This window comes from Ceratocystis lukuohia, assembly GCF_044167205.1.
Source record: "Ceratocystis lukuohia strain C4212 chromosome Unknown Supercontig7_pilon, whole genome shotgun sequence".
In the NCBI taxonomy this organism is placed as follows: Eukaryota; Fungi; Ascomycota; class Sordariomycetes; order Microascales; family Ceratocystidaceae; genus Ceratocystis; species Ceratocystis lukuohia.
Window position 1 is genome coordinate 2,696,428 of NW_027263526.1, and position 21,368 is coordinate 2,717,795.

Consider the following 21,368-nt stretch of genomic DNA (forward strand, 5'->3'; position numbering starts at 1 on the left):
TTTCTTTTGCTTAGTTCTCTCCTACAATGTCGACGTCGCCCTCCCCAAAAAAACACCACATTGTAGTGCTCGAGTTGGTTAACTCGCCTTCTCTGTCTTTTGATTTTCCGCACACCATCGAGTACTACGAAGTCAGCACCAACGACCAAATAGGAGATCGCATCAAGGATGCAACAATCGTTATAGCAAGCACTACGCCCATCACCGCGGCTCATTTGGCCCAGGCCCCAAAGCTTGAGTGCATTGCGATCACGGCCACAGGAATCGAATTCGTTGACCGGGCCCTGTTCGCCAAGGCCGGAATCACCGTCACCAACTGTCCCCAAAGCAATGTGGATGCAGTGGGCGAGCATTTCCTGGCTCTTTATTTCGCCTGTCGCCGCAAGATTGTCCGTGTTCACGACGAGGTCACGGGGGAGAACAGGACCTGGGTCAAAAAGGGTCTGTTGATGTCCCTTTGGGAACAAGGCCCCCCTCTGAGCTGCGCCCAAGAGACACTCGGAATCATAGGCTATGGCGCCCTGGGGAAAAAGATTGAAACCTTGGCCAGGGGAGTTGGATTCAACAAGATTCTGATAGCAGATCGCAAAGATGCCTCTACAGCTAGAAGCGGGCGCACCCTGTTCCGCGATGTTATTGCTTCCGCCACTACGATTGTGGTTTGCTGTCCCAAGAGCCCCGATACCATAGGGCTGGTCTCATCACACGAATTCTCGGAAATGAGACCCGAAGCTCTCGTTCTCAATCTTGCCCGCGGAGGCATTGTCTGTGAGAAAGCACTAGCCAATGCTCTCACGTCAGGCAGGATCTTTGGAGCTGGCGTCGATGTGCTCGAAAAAGAGCCGGCCGGTCGGGGCACGTCTCCGCTCATTCCCGACCCCGAGAAAGGGGAAGAGCCAATCCCCAATCTAACTATCAGTGGTCATGTCGCATGGTATTCGGCCCAAACTCTGGTAAACCTGCGCCGGATGCTTGAGGTTGGAGTGCAAGCTCACGTCAAAGGAGACATGCTGGAAAACCCCGAATCGAAAGCTACGGCGGTAGTCTACCGTGGCGAGATTTTCAGATAGAGTAGTTAGAGCCAAGATGTATGTTTCTAGCTCTCTAGTTGGCGACAGGCAGAAATGCATAGTTGACGAATAAATAGTGGGCTTCGCAACGCCGAACCCCAATATACCTACCCCAACGCTAAGTGATTTTTACTTCTAATCGTTGGAGACGGGCGTAATGAGAGGCATAGAGTTGAGTCAAACTGCTTCAGTCAGAGAGACACTCCAAGAAGCCCAATTACCGCTATAAATTCCAAGTATAAAAAATAATAGAAGAATGAAAACCTATATCTGTCCGGCCATCTCAGAGCAAGGTCGCACAACGCACGCTGTACTACCTGCAGCAACACAATCCTGAAGGCGCTATCACATGCACTGCCATTCAGCGTCTGCTAAATCATGATTACTAAGAAAGTCTTGGCTTAATTCTATTGGCTGTAGCCTTGCATGATCCATAAAGTGGGGTCTAATCCTTTTGGAGACGGCAGCACAGAAGTAGAAGGTTTCCCCGAGCAGAAGCAAAGTTCCCGCTGGACAAGTTTTGGGAGCTTTCAGGAACCTTTGCCGATATCTTTTGGCTCATGGGGTTGCCTTGCTCGATATGATAGAAGCGTAGAGTCTCAAATGCATTTCACATGCGTTCCCAAAAAAGTTCGGAAAATGAGGGCTCCTGCTCCTTTGCCACCACCTCCCAGTCGCTAGCAGAAGCAAACACTGCCAGCCCAGGTTATAAAGAAAAGGAACTGGCTCTGCGACCAAGAGTTTGCAAGAAGAACTCTGATTTGTCCGACGCAGGGCCCGCCAAAAGCACGACTAAGCCCTCTCAATCTACCCGCGTGCGCTCTTTTGGCGGCTGCTTCACTTGCAGAACTCGCAAAGTCAAATGCGATGAAACGCACCCACTCTGTCTACAATGTGAGCGCTCAAAACTTGTATGCGCTGGCTATGAGGCCAAGATTCGCTTCATATTGCACCATCAAGGTAAATCACGGCTAGGTACTGGCCAGACAGAGCACGACGGTGGTCATGGTCGCCGGATGCTTTTCACGGGTAAGTGGAAATTACTCCTGCATTAGATTTAAGCCAGTGCAATGTTTGCTAATATTCACACGCCTGTGTAAACGCAGAGGACCAGCGGCAGTTAATGTCACAGCAGCTAACGGAAATGGTTCACTTGGATGAGATTGACGCCTGTCTAAGCAATCTAGAGTCTGAGTTGCTAGATAATCCAGACACAAGTGTTACTCCATCTTTAGTCCATGCCGGGCCATTCGCCATCTTCAGAGCAGATGGGCCAAGAGATTCACCGCCACAAGGCGAGCGCACAGCACAATCTTCCTACATCGCCCCCCCAGTGCTAGCAAGCTCAGAGTCGAACACCATAACCAGCAACGCGGTTACCTCGGGCTTAGCCGCCAACAGCGAAGAAGACCTTGGGCATGTATTCATGGCAGAATCAAACATGCCGCCCACTGCCTGGTTAGACTCTCGACAACTCGTGCAGCAATTTAGTCCTTCTCTTGGTGCCTGCGTAAATCCAATATCTGGTGCTTCTGCGGTCACAGATCCTGCCGGCTATCTGTCCGCAGACAACATACTAGAACTATCAACGCTTTCGCCGCTTGATACATCAATCACGTCAAATTTTGCTCATACTCCAGACCCTTCAATAATGTTTCAGTCACAATTCCTGCTAAACCATTACAAGTCCCAGATGGGCAAAATATTCTCGCCACTCCGCTCACAGAAGCCTCCATGGAGTATTCTCCACTTCCCTCGGGCCTTATCAGCTTTTTCAGAGCTTGCCGTGTTCAAGAAGATCAACCATGCCCATGCAGCCCTTTTCTACGCTATCCTTGCCGTCAGCGCCTTCAATTGGGACAACTTGAACAGGTCATACAAGAGCAAGAGCACGTATTGGCGTTGTGTTGGGGGAGAATTCTGGCGGTGTGCAAAAAGGCAGCTAGAACTTTCAGGCGAGGCAGAGTTCTTTGGGGAAAGCAAGGCAAAATACAAGGACATTCTGATGTCTATGCTGACCATGGTGACTATTGCGGTACGTACAGCTATTTATCCAACAGTTTACTCAGGCCTGTGCTGATGTTCTTTCTCTAGGTTATCACCGGGCAACAAGATGAGTCCCGATCGTTCCTACTCAGTGCAGAATTGTTCATCAGTGTCCGCGGGATATCAAAGGCTATAAAGTCACGAAAAGTCAAGCTTCTACACTGCATTTACCTCTATCTGCGCATCATTGAGGAAAGCACCTTCATGTATCCCCTTGATCGCCAACCCCTGGGAAATCTTTCTGTCCCGCTAGACCAGATGCTATTCCCCTCTCTAAGAACAAACAGTCTCTGTGTTGGCCGAGACGTTGACCAGCAGTGTGGCACAAACATTGAGCACGGGCTCTTCGAAGATCCGGGGGTCTTAGGTCTCAAGAGTGGCCTAAGCGTCTTTGCGGAAATCTATGGAATTCCTGGAGAGCTGTTGTCGTATGTTTCGCGAATCACATTTCTAGCCAACGAAGCGCACTTGGTGGAACGTATCTCGCCCGATTTTACAGTGACGTTCAATCTACAAGATGCCTGCCAGAAGCTGGAAACTGAGATTTGCGAGTGGGAATACGCGACAGAGCCCCAAGGTGCTCAGCAGGCAGGCCCCGTGCCTTCTGCTGTGAAACTCAGCATCATGCCGCACCTGATTATAGCCTTCCACAGTGCCGTTCTCATATTCTTTTACCGCCGCATCCGCAAAGTGCATCCACTTATGCTACAACATTGGGTAAACCAAACTATTGCCGAGCTGGAGCTCTATGAATACGAACAGCATAACTTTTCGATCGTGAGCTCGGGCATTGTGTGGCCCTTGTTCATTGCAGGCGCTGAAGCTATGGGCGAGCCTCTGCAGGCCAGATTTCTGAAAACGCTCTACGAGAATGCAGAGAGCACTGGAATGTGGAACTTTGGCCGTGCAGCCGACATTTTAAAAGCCCTATGGGAATATCGTCAAAGCAGCAACCAGCCACTATTCACATGGATGGATTTCGTGAGAGAGAGGAGGCTCTCGCTGGTAGCAACATAGAAAGGGAATTGCGGGATTCGCTAGGTATATATATAGTAGAAATAACAGCTAGGACAATTTATTCGTAAACATGCGCGTGAACTCATAATAAAAATCCAAACACCCTCCGTCAGCAACCAACAAATAATCATAATCAACAGCAGCAACCAGCAGCAAGCAGAGCCCACGAAGGGCCTGTGCTACTCCATTGCGAGCAGATGCCTCACCCGCGGAATGAGCCGTTTGTCAGCTCGTCTTCGGTCTCAAAGTCGGCCTGGAAGTCACAGTACAGGCTGTCAGGGTTAGCAGTCATCTTCTGGGTGTAGGCCGCAACCTCATCGCCAATAATTATCTTGGGAATTCCGTTGGCAGCAGCAGCCTCGACAAGAAGCTGGACCTGACAGCTCCTCTCGAAGATGGTAAACAGATAGGCGGCCTCGTCGACGGTTTGGCCAACAGTGAGGAGGCCATGATTGGCTAGCATCATGACTTTGCCCTCTGGGCCGAGCGAGTCTGCAAGCCTCTTGCTCTCCTCGTCATTGAAGACGACGCCGCCAAAATCCTCGTATACAGCCTGGGCCTTGCCATAGAAAATGCATGCATCCTGGTTGAGCATCTCGAGCGGGCGGGCAAATGCAGACCAGGCCTTTCCATAGATTGTGTGAGCATGGCAAGCTGCATTGACGTCAGGACGTGCCTTGTGCAGGGCGCCGTGAATCAGGAATCCCGCAGCATTCGCAGGACGTGTCATATTTCCACCAATAGCCTTCCCCTCGTAGTTGACGAGAATCATGTCGCTTGCCTTGAGCAGCGACCATGCACGACCCAGGGGATTTGTCCAGAAAGTGTGGGGATTTTCGGGGTCGCGGACGGAAATATGGCCAGCCAGTCCCTCCTGGAAGCCCTTGCGCGCAAAGACTCTAAAGGCACATGCCATATGTTCGAGGATATGGGTGCGGTGCTCATGGAAAGACACAAATTTAGGGATACCGGCGAGTTGGGGACCTTGCGAAATTGCTTCAAGGGGGGTCATGCCATCCTTTCCATAGGGGGCTTGCTTGGGCTTAGTAACAACAGCCTTAGTTGTTAGCTCGGAGGCCGGGTCTTCAACAGTGTGTGGAGCCATAGTGGGAAACCTAGATGGATATGTGCTGATAGGTTTGCAGAGCAAAATCGAGATAATCAAAGAACTAGACGAGCAAGCGGATGGCGAGTGCAAAGAAGCGGAAGCTTACAAACAAATAGTAGACTGGATAGCCAGAATCAGGTGAGGTCTGGTCAGGTAAATATGGAGATTACAAAACAAAGGATCACGAAGGAGCTGGTGGACAACAAATGAAAACACGCACACGCAGAGCTCGGGATAACATTCTAGGTTCAGCCATGGAAATTGGAGATTAACTGATGGGCGATATCAGCTATAGACTAGGGTTAGCGGTATAAGTCCGACCATGGAAAGGTAGGGTTAGGGATATCGGATAATTCTCCAATCTCCAAACTAGTAGCTTTGTTTCCTCCTGGATACTCCGAGTCCTACTTCGGACAATAAAGGACAGCAGCCACCCATCCTATCACTAGTCAAGACTGTTGTCAGCTGCTTTCAAGAGGGTGATAGGTGTGTTTGAAACCAAACTCGTCTATGTTCTCTCTCACATTCCCCAGAAAGTTTCGACCCGGTGTTACAGCCATAGAGTTTCACGTGGCTTCTTGGCATTACAAATTCTAGAACAAAGGCTTGTATCAAAAGCAAAGACGCCTCTCTCTCTCCACACGTAGCGAGCCGAGGTTTAATGCTGCTTCATCATGAGGGGTTAGCGAAGGGTGCTGAGACTTCGGGGTCGATCTTTTTTGCTCACCCTCCGCTCCCGTCCCATCCCCCTTCCCCGGCAGCTCGAAAGTTCTTTGATAAAAAAAGAAAAGAATATCTCTTGGTTTCGTTAAGCCACCAACTAGGCTACAGCGTCTGCCGAGTCTAAGAGCCTATGCCGGCCGGGGTAAGATTGCCGACAAAGCTACTTGATTAAGCCCCTAATCAGACCCCCTGAACTCTTCCGTTTCTCCTGTTCTAGCAAAACTATCCTGATGTCGGGCTGGATTCTGCGATACTGCCGTCCGTACCCCTGAAGCCTGGCGCTTGGGCCCTTGCTACCTAGCTCGTAGTATATCTAGTCATGAATTAATTCCTGCCAGCCCATCTGAACTTAAGAAATTGCGTCCAACCGAGTGGCGCAGCGTCATAGAAACAACCTGGAAACGCAAGATTCAAATGGCGAAATGACAGAGTTTCAAGGATGACTGACTACAGCCAAGCTTTGGTGAAGGCCAGAGAGAAGGAAACTTTGTCTCTGACCTTTGGCCTCTTGGTATTTTAGACTCAAAAGGGATATAAAAGCGGGAGATCTCGTGCACTTGGGATGAATTCTTCATCTTATCTTCTGCACATCTTCCTTCTCATCTCTCTGGTCAGAGCTACATACGGGTTGCAGGTCGCAAGCTACATTCTTTTTTTTCGTCTGTTCTCTCTTTTATAAATCATCGCCCGATCTTCGTTCCTTTCGTCCATTATTGCTTGGTTCACTCTCTTTTTAGCAAACTCCACCACTGCCAACCTTTACCGTCTCTCTACCACCCTCTTTTTATACAAAATATGAAGGTTTCATCCGTTCTCGCCGCCATTGGCGCTTTCGTCTCTGCCGCAAATGCTGCGTCGCTCACTCAGGTGACCAACTTTGGCAACAATCCCACTGGAGCAAAGGTAAGAAGCTGACGGCTTCCATACTCAGGCCCTCTACCAGTACATGCTGACATATTCCGTTCGTAGATGTACACTTTCCAGCCGGACAACCTCCAGAAGGGTGCCCCTGTGGTCCTGGTCCTCCACTACTGCGGTGGAACGGCAAGTGCCATGTACGCCAACACTGGCTGGGCCACTGCAGCCGCCAAATACGGCTTCACGGTGATTTATGGTGAAACCCCTAACGCCAGTGGCTGCTGGGACGTTTCATCGCCTGCAACTCTCTCGCACGATGGCAACGGCGACTCCACTAGCATTGCAAACATGGTTCGCTATGCTGTGAAGGACCCTAAGATTGCTGCGGATTCTAAGCGTGTCTTCGTTACCGGCATTTCATCCGGTGCCATGATGACTAACGTTCTTTCTGCGGCCTACCCTGAGCTTTTTGCTGCCGCTACTTCCTATGCTGGTGTGGCTGCAGGCTGCTTCTACACCGGAAGCGTCGCTGGGTGGAACTCCACGTGCTCTTCTGGCCAGTCGATCCAGACCCAACAGGAGTGGGCTAGCGTCGCCAAGGCCATGGACCCTGGCTACAACGGACCTCGCCCTTCCATGACCCTGTACCACGGCACTGCCGATACTACTATTAACCCCCAGAACCTTCAGGAGGCCCTGAAGCAGTGGACTGGCGTCTTTGGATACAGCATGACCGGAGGTCAGGCTTCCCAGAACCAGCCTATTAGCGGATGGACGACGACTGTTTATGGCCCCAAGGTCAGAGGTGTAGTCGCGCAGGGAGTCACGCACTCTATCCCCATGCAGGTTGACAACGACCTTAAGCTGTTTGGCCTTGCTTAAACTCTTTTTCTTTGTCTTTGCTCGGGTGAAATATCTTGCGCAAAAGCAATGCTGGGAGGCTGTGGAAAAGAGGAGGGGTGAAGAAAGGGGAAGAGGCACTCAAATGAGATGCTTTTCATTATATTCTTATTTAATACTTGCCATAAGGGCTAGACCCTTTGCGAATATATGCTTCTTGTATATAATAAAACCATGGTATATGTAATCAATATGGACCTTCTGTATTAATCTCATAGAAACCTTAAACAACCAAGTTTCCCCAGGGAAAATCACACGCAGGCTAGCTAAATCCCACTGCAAATAGATTACCCAAGTCTAGCTCCTGAGAACTCTATGTAGCGGTTGGCCTAGATACAGTCTGAATGCTATACATTCTATTCGGGCTTTTAAGGCCCCAAGGTATGTGTTGTTGAGTAAACTGTGCTGTCTAAGCAGTTGGTTGTAGCGGGGGGAAGTGGCCGAGCTGAATAACGCTGGACAGTCACTTGATGACCTGCTGCCATGTCTTCAGAAGTGGCATTACAACTTTGGTAACATCTCTTTTTCTGATTTCTCACGCCCTGCGGATTGGGCCATCAATGGAAGACGATCTTTATTCTCGGGCATCTTGCATAACAACTATTGAACGTCTTGAATATTGTCTGCGGGACTTTTGTCTTGATCCAACTTGCAACAGAACCTCGCCACAGAACAGCCATGTGTTGAGCGATGTATGATACAACTTAAGCCACATGGGGAAATTGCTAGGGTGCATATAATGCAACAGTACTTTATATCACAAAGCTTCAGCTGATCAAATTATTATGCTGCAAAACTTTGTAGTTTGTGTTAGAACTAATTAGGCAAAGGACTTTGTAATTGCTGGAATGTCCAGAACAGAGTTCTGGCTTAGTCTAGAAGATCTATAGCTACCTCCCAACTTGACCAACAATAATAGCTTTGAAAGTGCACAAAGAGTTGCCCAATAAATGACAGACGAAATTTGACTGCACGAAGAAATGAAATAAAATAGGGTCGCTGCGGAAAAGCGACAGTCCTAAAAACCCGGCAAGATGTCCAAACAGGACAAATGACGGGTGGTGGCGCCTGAGTATATGGTCGAATCATTAACAACCCCCTCGGTTTTGAGTGTATTTAAACCAGAGGCACTCAGTCACGCTTGGGCTAGGAAGCACTGTTAGATATGTGTAGAAATACAGACTGAAGGGTACAAGTTAACTTACAAGAACAGCCCAGGTTGCCATAGGCTGGAAAGCAATGCTGTTGTTGGGTACAGCCAGTGTGATGGTTTCGTCTTCAGGGGTTTCCCATGGGAGGTTGTAATGGTACCAGTCAGTCCACCCTTGACGCGACATGACAGTTTCAACCTCAACTCCACCGCCAGGGGCATTCTGAGGCACTGGGAGAATGTAGCACTTGCCAGCAAGTCCGCTTCCAGTCATGGGAACCGGGTTCCAAGCAAGCTTCTTCAGGGGGCCGAGGTTGGAGTCACCAACCCAGCGGTCGTTCCAGGTTTCGCCATTGTGACTATCCCATTTGAGTTCATTACTCTCGTCATTGATAGTGTAGTTAATACGCTGCTTCTTGACCACCTTGCACCTTAGGTTTGGGTACACGAAGATCTTATGCACAGGGACATCGCCAACCTCTCCTGACTCATTCATTTTCTCCTCCACAGAGTTGGACTGGGAGACCTCGAATTTGATCTCGTTGGTTGATTTGATAGAGGCCGTGATACCCATGTAGGAGCCCCCGGCCTCAATCGTTAGAGAGGCAGAGGTGGAAGCGTTGAAATTGCTTTCCTTGACATTGGTGACTTCCTTGGTGTATTTCTTCTTGAACTTGGATACCGGCTCAGTCCGGCCATGATAGACCTGAGGGACCCATGCAACAGGCTCAAGGACATAGATCCAGCCAGTGACAGAGTACCAGTGCTCCACATACCAGCGCCCCTCTAGGGTAGGAACAACAATGCGCTTGGGCAAGGCACCAAAGCGAGAAGGGTCGATACCAAAGATGCTTTGCAGCTCATCGCGACTCAGATCATAGCCACTCGGCTCCAGCATAGGAATCTTGGCCTTGCTGACCTTGGATTCATCAAAAGTGAGAGGTCCAGAAGGGAGACCCATATTGGCAGTAATTGTATAGGGGGAAAAAAGAAGGGTTATAAACAGAATTGGATAAGGGGATGGGGAAGTTTGGTAGTTGGTTTTGATTCTTAACTGAGGTTGATGCTCAGACGAAAGGAGATACGTGCCTTTATATAAGAGAGAGCACTCAACTAGATCTCGCCTTGAGTTGTGAATGACGTTGCTCTACGGAGAGTAAAATCAGAACATCTATATGAGATATTTAGATCACGCATCAAAAACCCTTCAGCTTGCCTCAAGCTACGATTATTACTCAAAATAGTAGCTGAACACTGATATTCAGCAGAGAAGATACCCACCCTACGCTGATCATTACCATGATGCGAGGGGCAAAGGTAGCTTTCATGTATGTAAAAGGAAGCTTTTGGAACATCGTCAAGAAAATGGGGGGAAGCTGAGCTGTGTTTCTGCAAGGCTGCAATCGATACTCTAGAGTTTTGGTATCGCAAGAGACATGAAAGGGCAGCAGGCTATTCCGATTGGCTATTGATCTTTTCACTTATATGCCTATCTCGCAAGATCCGAGCTGATATTGCCGGTTTTGATAGATGTCTCTATTCAGTGGTGGGCGTTGGTTTGCTGTTTTGGCGTCGGCCACTAGGGGTCGCTCTGCCTATGGTGTATTGCCACATGAGAAACCTAGTGAGTCAAATACAAGCAGATACAGTAAGGAATTGAAATGAGGGGAAATGGGTCATTGATACTATACAAGCAAGCGGGCATAACATCCGTAGCAATATGATTATTGCGTTTTTAACTTTGTCTTCCGCATGATCTTTAGCGGCCGCCTCTACGTTCAGCGGCATGGCTACTGATGATAGTTTTGGACACAGCTGCTAAGGTGAACGCAGCCAGTAGAGGTAGCCAGTTGAGATGCTGGATGGCGACAGAATCAAGCTAGGTGCATGTCCATATAATTGTGATGTTGGTTAGATGCATGCTACAAGGTGGCCAAGAATGGTAGGTAACCCGCTGTAATATGTCCATGACATCCCTTTTTCACTCCGATCAGGCCCTTTCTTGGTGACTTGTGGTTCTATCAAATATATCTTATTTGACGTGTGGCTTGGATAGGGGCGCTTAAGCGCTGGGATTTGTTTTCGGCGTTGGTTATATTTTTTCCTTGAAAGATATTCCAACTACAGGCATTATGGTTTCATCAACTACCAAGATGTGCGTATGGTTTTGGCGAGCTGGCTCTCTCTCGGTCTGGGATGCGCTGTGGAAAAGGGCAGTGGGTGAGCTTGCGATTCATGTCCAATGATTTCTCTTGGGTAAATACGAATGTAGTTCCCATCATCGTGGCTTTATCCTTGCCAGTCGAATCCTATGTAGAAAGTGGCTCTGTTGGATGAAATGTTGGAGGATGGGTATTGTGGGGAATCTGTCTTTTGTCGGATTAATCACGGGTAAACCCGAGCCTGAATACTCCAGCTGTTGGATGAAATGTTGGAGGATGGGTATTGTGGGGAATCTGCCTTCAGTCGGATTAACCCCGGGTAAACCCGAGCCTGAATACTCCAGCTTAGTTAGTTGTGCATGATGGAAGAACTTAACAGACAACCTTCACCAATTCGATCAATCTCTATACCAGCACGGTTCCACGTGTGGTTGTACAGGATCACGAGTGACTTCAAAAGTCGTATAACTGAATTCCGTAGATTGTTCCCACAAGTTCATAATTAAGTGAAAACTAGACCCCACCCACCTTCTGAAGTCTAGTGTAGTCTTCTTACTACTAATGATTTGGGCATGTACACCAAAAACTTGATGAATTAGGTGGTCTGTACACTATATTGGCACTAACTATCAAGTTTCTAAAGTACCGTCTAACAATACTACTATATTATAAGTGTACAGGCTTTAGGTCCACCCACCTCAATTCCTCTTGGCCATAGACGCTTGAGAGCTTTCCCTAGACGCAGCATTGGCTGTAGCTGACTTTTCAAAGTCGCATTGAGAGAGAATACGCGTGTTCAGCACTGCGCCCATGTGGCTATGTAGAATGCTAGTGTTTCGGTGTCTCAGCGCCATAACACGACGAAAGAAGTGAACAGGGCTTTTTAAGAAATTGCTTCCACCACCAACCTGTCCTTGCATATCACGGTTGATGAAGCCGCCTATAGCGATATCTTCGCCCTCTCTTGCTGGCTCAGTAGTGATACCGAGATAGTTGCAAATGGCAAGATATTCGTCAAAACTGGACATGTAAATTTGGCCAGCAAACAAGTTCAGCTCACGGATCAGGCTTGGCGCTGTTTCTTTGGTCATAGGAAGTAGATCTTGATGCTTTGCGTTGGCCGAGATAACAAAGAGGTCGAGATTGTCAAGCGATGGTAGACCGAAGTTGACACGCGGAGAGTACAAATGAAGTGACACAAGGCCTTGTGATCTTTTTACGATATCCACAGCTATCTCAGCCTCAAAGGGACTGATGATCAGTAGATGACAATTGACAAACGTGCTCTGGCCACAGTGTCGGTGGCTGGACCTGGCTAGAATCCATTGGACATTTCGAAGATAGCCATCCAGTTCTTTAAATGAAGTTTCTTCGTTGGTTTCAACTGTTTCGCAAAAGTCTTGTGTAGCCCATATGTGACTGTAGATTTCGTCGGCTGGATAAAAAATGGCGGCTGAGGTTTCAGCAAACATATGGAAAGCTTTGCGAAAATGAGGGCCCTTTGGTAAAACTGTCGTTTCAATGAAATCTGAAACGCCGGTATTCCATTTGTGAACTTTGGCCTTAATAGAAGGTGTTCTCTGAATCTCGCGCTCCTGTTCAATTTCAGGCGCCAGTTCGCGCTCTTGCTCTTCATTTAACATCGATCCATCCAGCACATGGATGCCAAACTCTTGAACTCGTCTGTAGATAGGGTGGTGGTCTGGAAGCCGCAGTTTTGAAAGTTGGTCAGGGGTTGCAAGTGATGGATGATACCGCTCTTTCAACTTTTGCGTTTCGGGCTCTAAAAATTTCCACGCAGTAGCAATGGACATGTTATTGTCGAAGCTCCAGGTCTCATTCCAATATCCTTGGTTGTGGCGGTGACGAGAGCCTTGCTTTGCCCACAAGTAAATTCCATCGGAGATGAAACTCCAAGTTTGCTCAATGCACCATGTCAGAATACCCGAGACAGTCGGAACTGCTTCGTGTAGTAAAGGGTCTTCTTCCTGTTGCGCAATTTTTTTCCTGATGTCATCAGGAACACAGAAGATCACAGATTGGCCGTGACCGAGTTTGCGCATGCGCATACAAGCTGCAGTTGCACCATGTCAGTCCAGTATTCGAGAGGATAGTAGATAGGGATCCATACCTTGTGTTAGTCTGTCTTTGGTTAGGCCAGGGCCCAGAGTGACAGCAGCTCTGTAGTTTGTGGGAAGTTTCAAATCAATCCCCCGAGTATGAGCTTCGTCTAAGAAGACCAGGCACACATCTAGCTGTGCTGCAAAGTGGGAAGTCTGTAGGGGTTCAACAATACCTTCACGATCGACAACACTCAGCTCGTCCTTGGCATTAACGAAAACAGCTGCTTGGGTTTGGGCATCCTCAGTAACCATAGAAAGCCATTCCCTGGCAACCTCTTCATTGCCAAGCTCCAAAGTTTGAGCCCCAACATCGAGAATCACCCGTACTGGCGGGGTCATTTGAGTCACAGCCTTCAAGAGAATGACAGCATCGGAGTCTGTGCTCTGTGGCTCCTTCCGGGGCATTACGTGAACGCTAGTCTCGGGGCGTAGAAGATAACCTAACACCAAGGCATTTGTTCCTTTGAGGCTTTCACGATCATGTTGTGTGATGTCCAGGGGTAGAAGATCTCGGGAGTCGTTGGTCCCACTGAAGCCTGTGGTTGGGTTGATTTTGACTTCACTGAGGTCCCAGCCTGAAGCGGAAATGCGCTCTGGGAACTCACGCATTTCTCTAGGAAACACTACGTTGCTTAGGAAGAAGTCAATGATGGACTTGGAGTATTTCAGGTGCGGGAAGACCACCTGGATGCACTGCAATTTATCTTTTAGGTTGATTCCGGAGAGGCTGCGAAAGCAATCCGGAATACCTACAAGCTTGTCAGTCCAAAGTGCATAGCCGATCTCTGGCTCGCTGCCTAGCTTCAGCACGTCGAAGCACTGGAATACCTCGTCATCACTTAGGCCGCCGTAGTAGTAGCTCAAAGAGGTTAAGACCATCACAGCATCGGGATGACTAAACTCTGATCTTGCCGAGGGACAGTCTTTCGCCCGGAAGGGTACAGCAAGACAGGTTTTTGGCGTCCGAGAGGCATCGAGACCATAGTCCACCCTCCATCGTTTTTTCATCAGGCCAAAGGCGAGAACGCCCATGGAAAAGAGGCCGCGCAAAAGCATAAGGGCACTGAAAGTCTTTTCAGTGTCTCTGCAATTGATAAAAGCCTTTTCAAGCGTGTAAACATCTGAATTGGAGATATCGATGTTTAGAAGATATTGCTCGGCCAGTCTACGACGGCTAGCAGGCTCGGTGATAATAGAGAAGCTAGCGATGCCTTTGTTACAGACAGTTTTAGCTACCTTCTCTACCAGGAACTGCATAGCGTCTGCCTCTAGAATGCAGATCCAGGGAAAGCAGCCTGCTTTGTCTTGTGATATCTCAACGCTTTGAGGAAACCTCTCTTGAACAGTCCCAATATGGGCTGCCACAAGACTAAGAACTTCCTGGATAGTGAACCATCGCTGAGGGCTGTTGTCGATCGGCCGTTGGTTGCCAATGGTATAAATGAGCTCAAACTTGACACTGAAGTTTTCATCACTCTCGTCTACCAGGAAACGAGACTTGCTGCTCATGAAATTTTGGATGCCAACTAGTGTATCGGCATAGGGCAATTGAGCAAGCTTTGCTTGTATACCAGCAAGCTTAATCGATAGAAGATGCTCAGGCTGAACTAGTAAAACACCACCGACATTCTGGCACTCCTGCAATAGGCATAGCAATAGCTGAGCTTGCGATTCTGTGGTTACTAGGCCCCGTGAATATGGGACTTGAAAAACACGACGATTGACAAGCCCGCCAAGTCTGATCAAAAGCGTTTCAAGCATTTGCTTCGACTGGGGCTTGGCAACGACGACACACATCAGACGCTGTTTGTTTGCCAGAGCTGCCGAGACGATCGGGACGATGACAGATGATTTCCCCTTGCCCATGTTCAGTTGGGTGACGCAGTTTTGGTCTGATGGCGGGTTAATCATGAGGTGTGCAATGTCTTGCTGTACCTTTCGGATGATAAGACCTGAGTCGACCTCGAGAAGCAATGAGCTTGGGTAGTCCTCAGGGCTCCAGTTCAAGTGACCAATGTCATTCAACTCAGAGTTCAAGGTAGCCCAGTCCTCTTGGAGAATAGCAGATTGGATTCTTCCGGCCCTTTGAACCTGGGTTATAGCAACACCGTATGCCACAATAACAGACTGCCACTTTTTATGAAACCCATAGCTAGAGAGTCTCTTAAGGAAGTAGCTAGGCGTGAAGCGAGGTTGATGGAGATTATCATGAACTGACATACCGTGCGTCTTTCTGTGTTTGTCAAACACGCTAGCCATGTCGTTGAAGATTTTGCTCGCCTCATCCTCGTATAAAGCTCGTAAATCATCTGCTTTTGAAAGCAAACCATCGTACTCATGCCGGTCTAGTTTGGCGCGAAGCTCCTTCTCAACCAGTCGAGTTTTGCGAGGCAAAGGCGGTTGGCGGCAAAGGCCTTCAATGCTCTCTTCTAGTCTTTTCAGATAGCCCTTATGGTGGTCCGTCTTCGCACGCTTCTGGAGCCCCTTCAACAGCTTGTAAAGCTCTGCCGTGCGTTGAGTGGAATCTGAGTAGGGCTTCGGGATATTATAATCCACTATGGTGATAGCTGTCTTAGAGGGGATGGGAGAGACTCCTGGAGCTGTAAGTTGGAAGATGTTTTCCACCAAGATTAAGCCTTTCACCTTTTTACCAACAAGATTTCCAGTCTTGATCTCCATATGAATTGACTTTGGTTGCGAAATTTGTTGAACCAGTGGGATCTGGGGCTTGAGGATCGCCTCCAGATTCTGAACGCAGTCATGCAAAAGGAGATTTTGATTCCAGTGTCTAAACAAATCTCCTAACTCGGTTTTGATTGACTTGAAATCAAACCATGACTCCCAGTGGCCTTCAGGAAGTGTTGGGCAAAACCGAGGAAATTGCTTCTTAACTTCATCACACAAGTCCCTTGAAAACTTTCTCTGAACACCAGTGACCAAGTGTACAAGTCTCTTTTGTGTCATTGTTTCATAGTCTTCGTTTTCGATTTCGGGACACTTACTAGGATGCTTTTCATACTTGGAAAAAACATCAGTGACAGTGGAGGAACTGAAACAATACCCATAGCTTAAGTCAAACTGGTATTCAGGGATGGGAAGAGCCATCTGAGGTTGTCGCCAAATTTCCATGCATATTTTGATGATATCAGGAATCTCAGTCTTGCCTAGGACCACTGTACCAACCCACATCATCATCTGGAAAGCATTAGGCTTTGGCCCTGAATATCCTGACAGCATCTGGAAAAGGGAAAGCAGACGCTTTTTGCAATGAAGAGTATCTTCAAGATGCTGCCCATCATACCCCGTGAAGATATGTGTGTTACCCGGAGAAGGTGCTAAGACATGCCGCTCATCGGTGAGAATCGCATAGATTTTAATTGCAATCCCAGTATCTTGGGAAAGCAGACTCTTTTTTTCCAGCACAGCCAATATGGCTTTTGAAGTTTGCTCAAGGCAAGGGGCCATAAGGTTATCATCCCGGCCACTCTGATGAAAGCTGGCACGGTTGTATTCCGGAATACAGTTGCTTGATGTTGTTAAGCAGGATTCCACTCCAAACTCTGAAACTCTCACCGAAGCTGAGCGCCACATGTCTCTCTCAGCTAGGGTATCATTTGTTTGTGGTAAAGATACAGAAGCGCTAGTCTCGTGGAAAACGGGTTGGAACTTTATCGAGTTAGAGACTAATTTGGACACAGCAGCATGGAAATACCCATGTTGTGCCAGAAATCCCAAACCAGTTCTCCAGTTGATAGTCTGCATTGCCTTCAAGTGTTCAGGGTAAAATGCCCTTTTAGGTGTCAGGCTTGAGATCTTGGCCAGAATCTCACTCATCGCTTCCGAAATGGACGTGATGGATTGGACAGCAGCTGAATTCAGAATTTCTAGGGCCTGCTCAGTACCGGTTAGTCCAGTAAGCTCATCAGGCACACAAAAACTTGTCAAGGCATGCATGTAGCAAAGGTACAGTTTACTGTAGAAGTCGCCGTTGTCTACCAGTCGGCCTAAGGTGTAGTCAACGTCGTAGGCATGGATCTTGAAGGGCTCTACGGGCTGAATCAAGACCCGTGTAAAGCCCATGTTACTAGCCTGGGAGACAGACTCATTTCCATCCAGGACTAGGACCTTGTGACGAGACGGGTCTGCTAGCCCGCAAAGGACAAGCTTATTATCAAGGCCGTGGAGAGTGCCGAGATCAGGCTTGTGAGCCACCTTCATGCCACGATATTGCTTGCTCACTAGGTCTGGGGCTGGGGCTTTACAGTCCATGAAGAACTCGAGTTTGAAACGTGCGAGTTTTATGTTGACCATACCAGTGTCAGCTTGGAAACTAACTTCAAGATGTCTTGCTTCTTCCAAGCAAGAAAAGACTTTGGCGATAGTCTTGAATTCCGGTGAACTCAAAGGTAAAATCACGCGGCTCGTATTTGCGCTAGTAATTTGGCGCAAAATCCACTTGTTGTCACAAGAACGATACAGTCTGCAATGGGTTGTAGAGTGAGTCCAAGCCTCACCCAGGGGACGGAATTCAACGACATTATCTTGCCTGTTGTACCAATGGACACAATTCCGAACAAGATGTTCAGGAAGTTCACCTTCAAAGATATTAGAAGGCAATAGATACAGCTCAGTTCCCACTGGACTTGAAGCACATAGCTTGAAATGGTATGGCTCATTTCCACCACTACCATAAAGCCTGGAACCGAAATGCAATTCATGGCCTTGGAACTTGCATCGAGCCCGATGTTCAAACCCTTCAAGGCCAGAAGGAGCGACCTCAAAGACAGTTGATTTGAAAAGGCTGATATAACTGGGGTGGTTCTGAACAGCTTCTGGTAGCCTTCGGAGCCGCTTTCCATCCACAAGCAACTGGCCTGTAAGAAGGCTAAACTGTATGAAATAAAGCCTCTGGTTCGCACCAGCACTCTTGGCATAGCAAGTCACCCAATGGAGAAATGGACCTTCTTGACAGGTTCACTCACCAACAGCTGTGAAGCTTGGCCAAAAATAGGATATGGCGTTCTCAATGGCTTTGGTTCTACCACCACCCTTAATTCCTTCAACAAAGCTGCTGAAGACCTCACGGCAGGTTCTTCTCCAACTATTTTGAACAGCAATCTGGGAAGTAGTTTTACCCTCTGATGACCGGCCCATTTCTTCATTCAAGATGGCGACTTGGAGGAATTCTTCAAGAACTTCATCATCATTAAAAGTAGGCAGTAACAACTCTGTTTCAATACAGAAAGAAGCAGCACAAGTCAGAATGCAATGATTGAGATGGTGGGTTAAATCTTGATTATAGCCGGCCGTGTTGAGCTTCTGCTGGAGCTTTTGAATCCAACCAAGTGAAACCTTGCGGGAGTGCTTGAGGAACATCAGACCATCTCTCACAACGTTGGGAGTCGATACCAAGGAAATAACACGTGTGGCAATGCATGTGAAGGTCATCAATGCCACGCTAGAATCCCAGTTCTCTTCAAATCGAGATAATGCAATACTGAGGGAGGTAATGATCTTAGAGGCTAAATTATCATCAACCAACATGACTGAAGCTCGCTTGTTTCCATGCTCGCCTTTTGGCCCCATCTGATGGATGCACTGTAGAATCATGGTTATGGTTTCCTCTTTGTTGAAATCAACTACTGGGGAGGCCAGCTGCAGCAGGATATTAGGCCATTGAATTCTGTAGCCGAGGGGCAGTGTTGCCAGAGCCTTGAACTCGTCCAGAGAAAGATGGTTAGGGCATTGCCATTGCTTGGAAATAACTTCATTCGGGGACGGCCCAGCAGAATGGCCAGCTCGGAAGCTGAAATAGTCAAGAGCTGTAGACGCTGGCGGCATCTTGAACTGGAATATTTTCAGCTCCTTGATTGGATAGCCCATTACTTCTGTAGGCACATAGGACTCCAGGGAAGGCAAGGTCTGCCAGTATTCCCATTGGAGGCCATTTTCAGGCAGGATGTCTTCCAGAATGGTACCAGAGATAATTGCACCACTTCTGTGTGTCCTTTGATGGGGCTTCGTCCGGCTTCCAATTGTCACAATTCTTTGCTGGCAAATTGGCGTAAACGAGGTCAGAGCCTCGTACGACTCCACTGTCAAGTATGGCCCGGCATGGCCACTATCCTCTTGTAGTATCCCCTTGAAGAGGTCTGAGTGTAAAAACAATGTCGAGTCCCTCCAAGCATTCAGCCAGCTCGGCAGCAACAGCTCCACTACCACAGCTTTCTGACGATACTTTCCAGAAGGAAGTGTGCGCTCACAAACCTCAACTTCCAATTCTTGGGCGGTTTTTAAGGCCACACATGCCTCACACAGTCTAGACTGAGCTCTTGTCCACTGATGGTGCCTAGTTCTCTCATCACATTGGCATTCCAAAGATTCGTATAATTCGAAATAATACTTATAATTGTCTTTAGCCACTTTAAGCTCATTGGCCTTTTCTTGCCGTTTTCTCTCATCATGAGCTTGAATTTCTGATAACAGCTTGCTAAACTTGAAGTCTGAGTCGAACAGTTTGACGGCAAGGCCTTCTAGGTGTCCAAAGTTTGAGCAGGCATAGTTAAAGCCATACTTGGCCAAATCATTGCGTTTTTGGAGATAGTCCTCAATCTGACTCAAACGCTCCATATCGCCAGCAGATTTCAGGACAAGGCTGCCAAGTTGTTCAATAGGGAATGAAGGCGAATATTCTTCCAGAGGCCCATAAGCCATTATGCAAGCCTTGTCAAGATTGACCCACAGTTCTAGAGTATATAGTGCTGCCTGAGAAAGTGATATTGGATCGCCCTCGTAAAAAAGGGTTGCCGTTTTATGGTATTCGATGATTAGTCGGCGTAGCAAGGGCCAAAGACCCTGTTCCTCTATCGTTCTTGGAAACTCCGATGGTATCGCCAAGATCCATGCCTCGAGATCTAAGAGTCCGAATTCATCTTCGATACTAGAAACATGATTCATATCCGGAAGCTCAATGGACATATTGACCTCAAGAATCGGCTGGAAATTAGAGATAGTGTCTCTTTCAACCTCCGGTTGTGGGGTGATATGCTCTTCTATAGTCTCGAGGGAAACAGAGCAAACAGGCTCTCCTATCTCATGTAACTTGGTGGGAATTTCCTGAAGCTTCTTGGCCTTTGCTGCATCTCGCCGGTGATAGAGAACTTGACTAGCATGTTCAAGCCCTAGGTTGCAGAATTTGACTAATTCATCCTCATCGTTGGCAAATTTGAGCTCTAAGATCTTCCGGAGGCGTTTTGAAACTTTCGCACTCATAGCATAAATGAAGTCGCTGTGGATGTCTGTCTTACAGGCTTCTCTCATCACTCTAGTCATGTAGAATACCATAATAGCCTTGTAAAGAAACTGGCCCGACTCTGGAGCACGGCGTATAAGCGTCATTTGGATAAATACTCTGACAAGTAGCCAAATGGGGCTTCTTCTCCACGGAAGCGAGCAGTCGCTCCAGAGTACCTCATCATGGGTGTTTTTCTCGAGTCCAATAACGGGTGTAGCAGATCCTACAGATAGAAGAAAGCTTGACAAAAGGCCAGTTACCAAGTGAGCCGATGCGGGAGACCGTGTTTCTCGATACATTTGGCTAGCATTCATCACCTTGGGGATAGTTCCAAGGGCGGGTTGTGTACTCATTTTGGTGACTGTCTCCGCTAAGACGGATCGGAACTCCGGTTTCACCATGGTAGAGTCGTCGATGGCTATTGCGCAGGTTGGGAACCTTCTTTTGATAGGAGCATTGCTTGAATAAACTGCTGTATCCAAAGGACTGAGCTCAAAACTTTCAACAGAGACAAGCCCGTTTCTGCGATAAATGATCATCCCCGCATTCTGAGCCTCGACAAACAAAGGAACCTGCAAATCTACCCAGGAGACAAAGGTCAGTATTCTCAAGTTTACTCTTGGTAGGTTGCTTAGTTCGTACCGGTATGTAACGATGCATCCAGTGTTTCCTTTAGCATTTTCCTGCTGACACGGACTGCCGTATCATCGGCCAAATGGATTCGTTCAAAGGCTTGCAATCCAGCCAAGATCTCAGAGATAGAATCATGATGCTCGGCAGGACATAAATCACGAAACTCTCTAATTCATTGCTTCAAGCTTCGTACAAGACCCATTTCGTCTTCGCCCTTGTGATCGTCCTCCTTTTGAGGGAGTTTGGGCGGCATGAACACATGATGGATGATGAAATGCTCCTGG

At 47.9% G+C, this 21,368-nt stretch overlaps 6 protein-coding genes across 6 annotated transcripts; 3 read left to right on the forward strand and 3 right to left on the reverse strand.

Annotated features, from left to right (window-relative positions):
* Positions 1-26: 26 nt before the first annotated feature.
* Positions 27-1,070, forward strand: HOO65_070612 (Glycerate dehydrogenase; the record flags this gene model as incomplete). The annotated part of the gene is made up of 1 exon (XM_071001381.1): positions 27-1,070. The coding sequence occupies one exon, from the start codon at positions 27-29 to the stop codon at positions 1,068-1,070; it is 1,044 nt and encodes a 347-aa protein (XP_070857330.1).
* A 614-nt stretch (positions 1,071-1,684) lies between these two features.
* On the forward strand, positions 1,685-4,133 carry HOO65_070613 (Arginine metabolism regulation protein II; the record flags this gene model as incomplete). The annotated part of the gene is made up of 3 exons (XM_071004901.1): positions 1,685-2,099; positions 2,306-3,105; positions 3,165-4,133. The coding sequence occupies 3 exons, from the start codon at positions 1,685-1,687 to the stop codon at positions 4,131-4,133; spliced, it is 2,184 nt and encodes a 727-aa protein (XP_070857331.1).
* A 202-nt stretch (positions 4,134-4,335) lies between these two features.
* Positions 4,336-5,238, reverse strand: HOO65_070614 (Meiotically up-regulated protein 14; the record flags this gene model as incomplete). The annotated part of the gene is made up of 1 exon (XM_071001382.1): positions 4,336-5,238. The coding sequence occupies one exon, from the start codon at positions 5,236-5,238 to the stop codon at positions 4,336-4,338; it is 903 nt and encodes a 300-aa protein (XP_070857332.1).
* Positions 5,239-6,759: 1,521 nt separating this feature from the next.
* HOO65_070615 (putative acetylxylan esterase A) lies at positions 6,760-7,704 on the forward strand (the record flags this gene model as incomplete). Its single annotated transcript, XM_071005130.1, has 2 exons — positions 6,760-6,867; positions 6,934-7,704. The coding sequence occupies 2 exons, from the start codon at positions 6,760-6,762 to the stop codon at positions 7,702-7,704; spliced, it is 879 nt and encodes a 292-aa protein (XP_070857333.1).
* A 1,153-nt stretch (positions 7,705-8,857) lies between these two features.
* On the reverse strand, positions 8,858-9,833 carry HOO65_070616 (uncharacterized protein; the record flags this gene model as incomplete). Its single annotated transcript, XM_071005119.1, has 2 exons — positions 8,858-8,878; positions 8,928-9,833. The coding sequence occupies 2 exons, from the start codon at positions 9,831-9,833 to the stop codon at positions 8,858-8,860; spliced, it is 927 nt and encodes a 308-aa protein (XP_070857334.1).
* A 1,899-nt stretch (positions 9,834-11,732) lies between these two features.
* Positions 11,733-20,804, reverse strand: HOO65_070617 (uncharacterized protein; the record flags this gene model as incomplete). The annotated part of the gene is made up of 3 exons (XM_071004762.1): positions 11,733-13,108; positions 13,166-18,031; positions 18,140-20,804. The coding sequence occupies 3 exons, from the start codon at positions 20,802-20,804 to the stop codon at positions 11,733-11,735; spliced, it is 8,907 nt and encodes a 2,968-aa protein (XP_070857335.1).
* Positions 20,805-21,368: the final 564 nt, after the last annotated feature.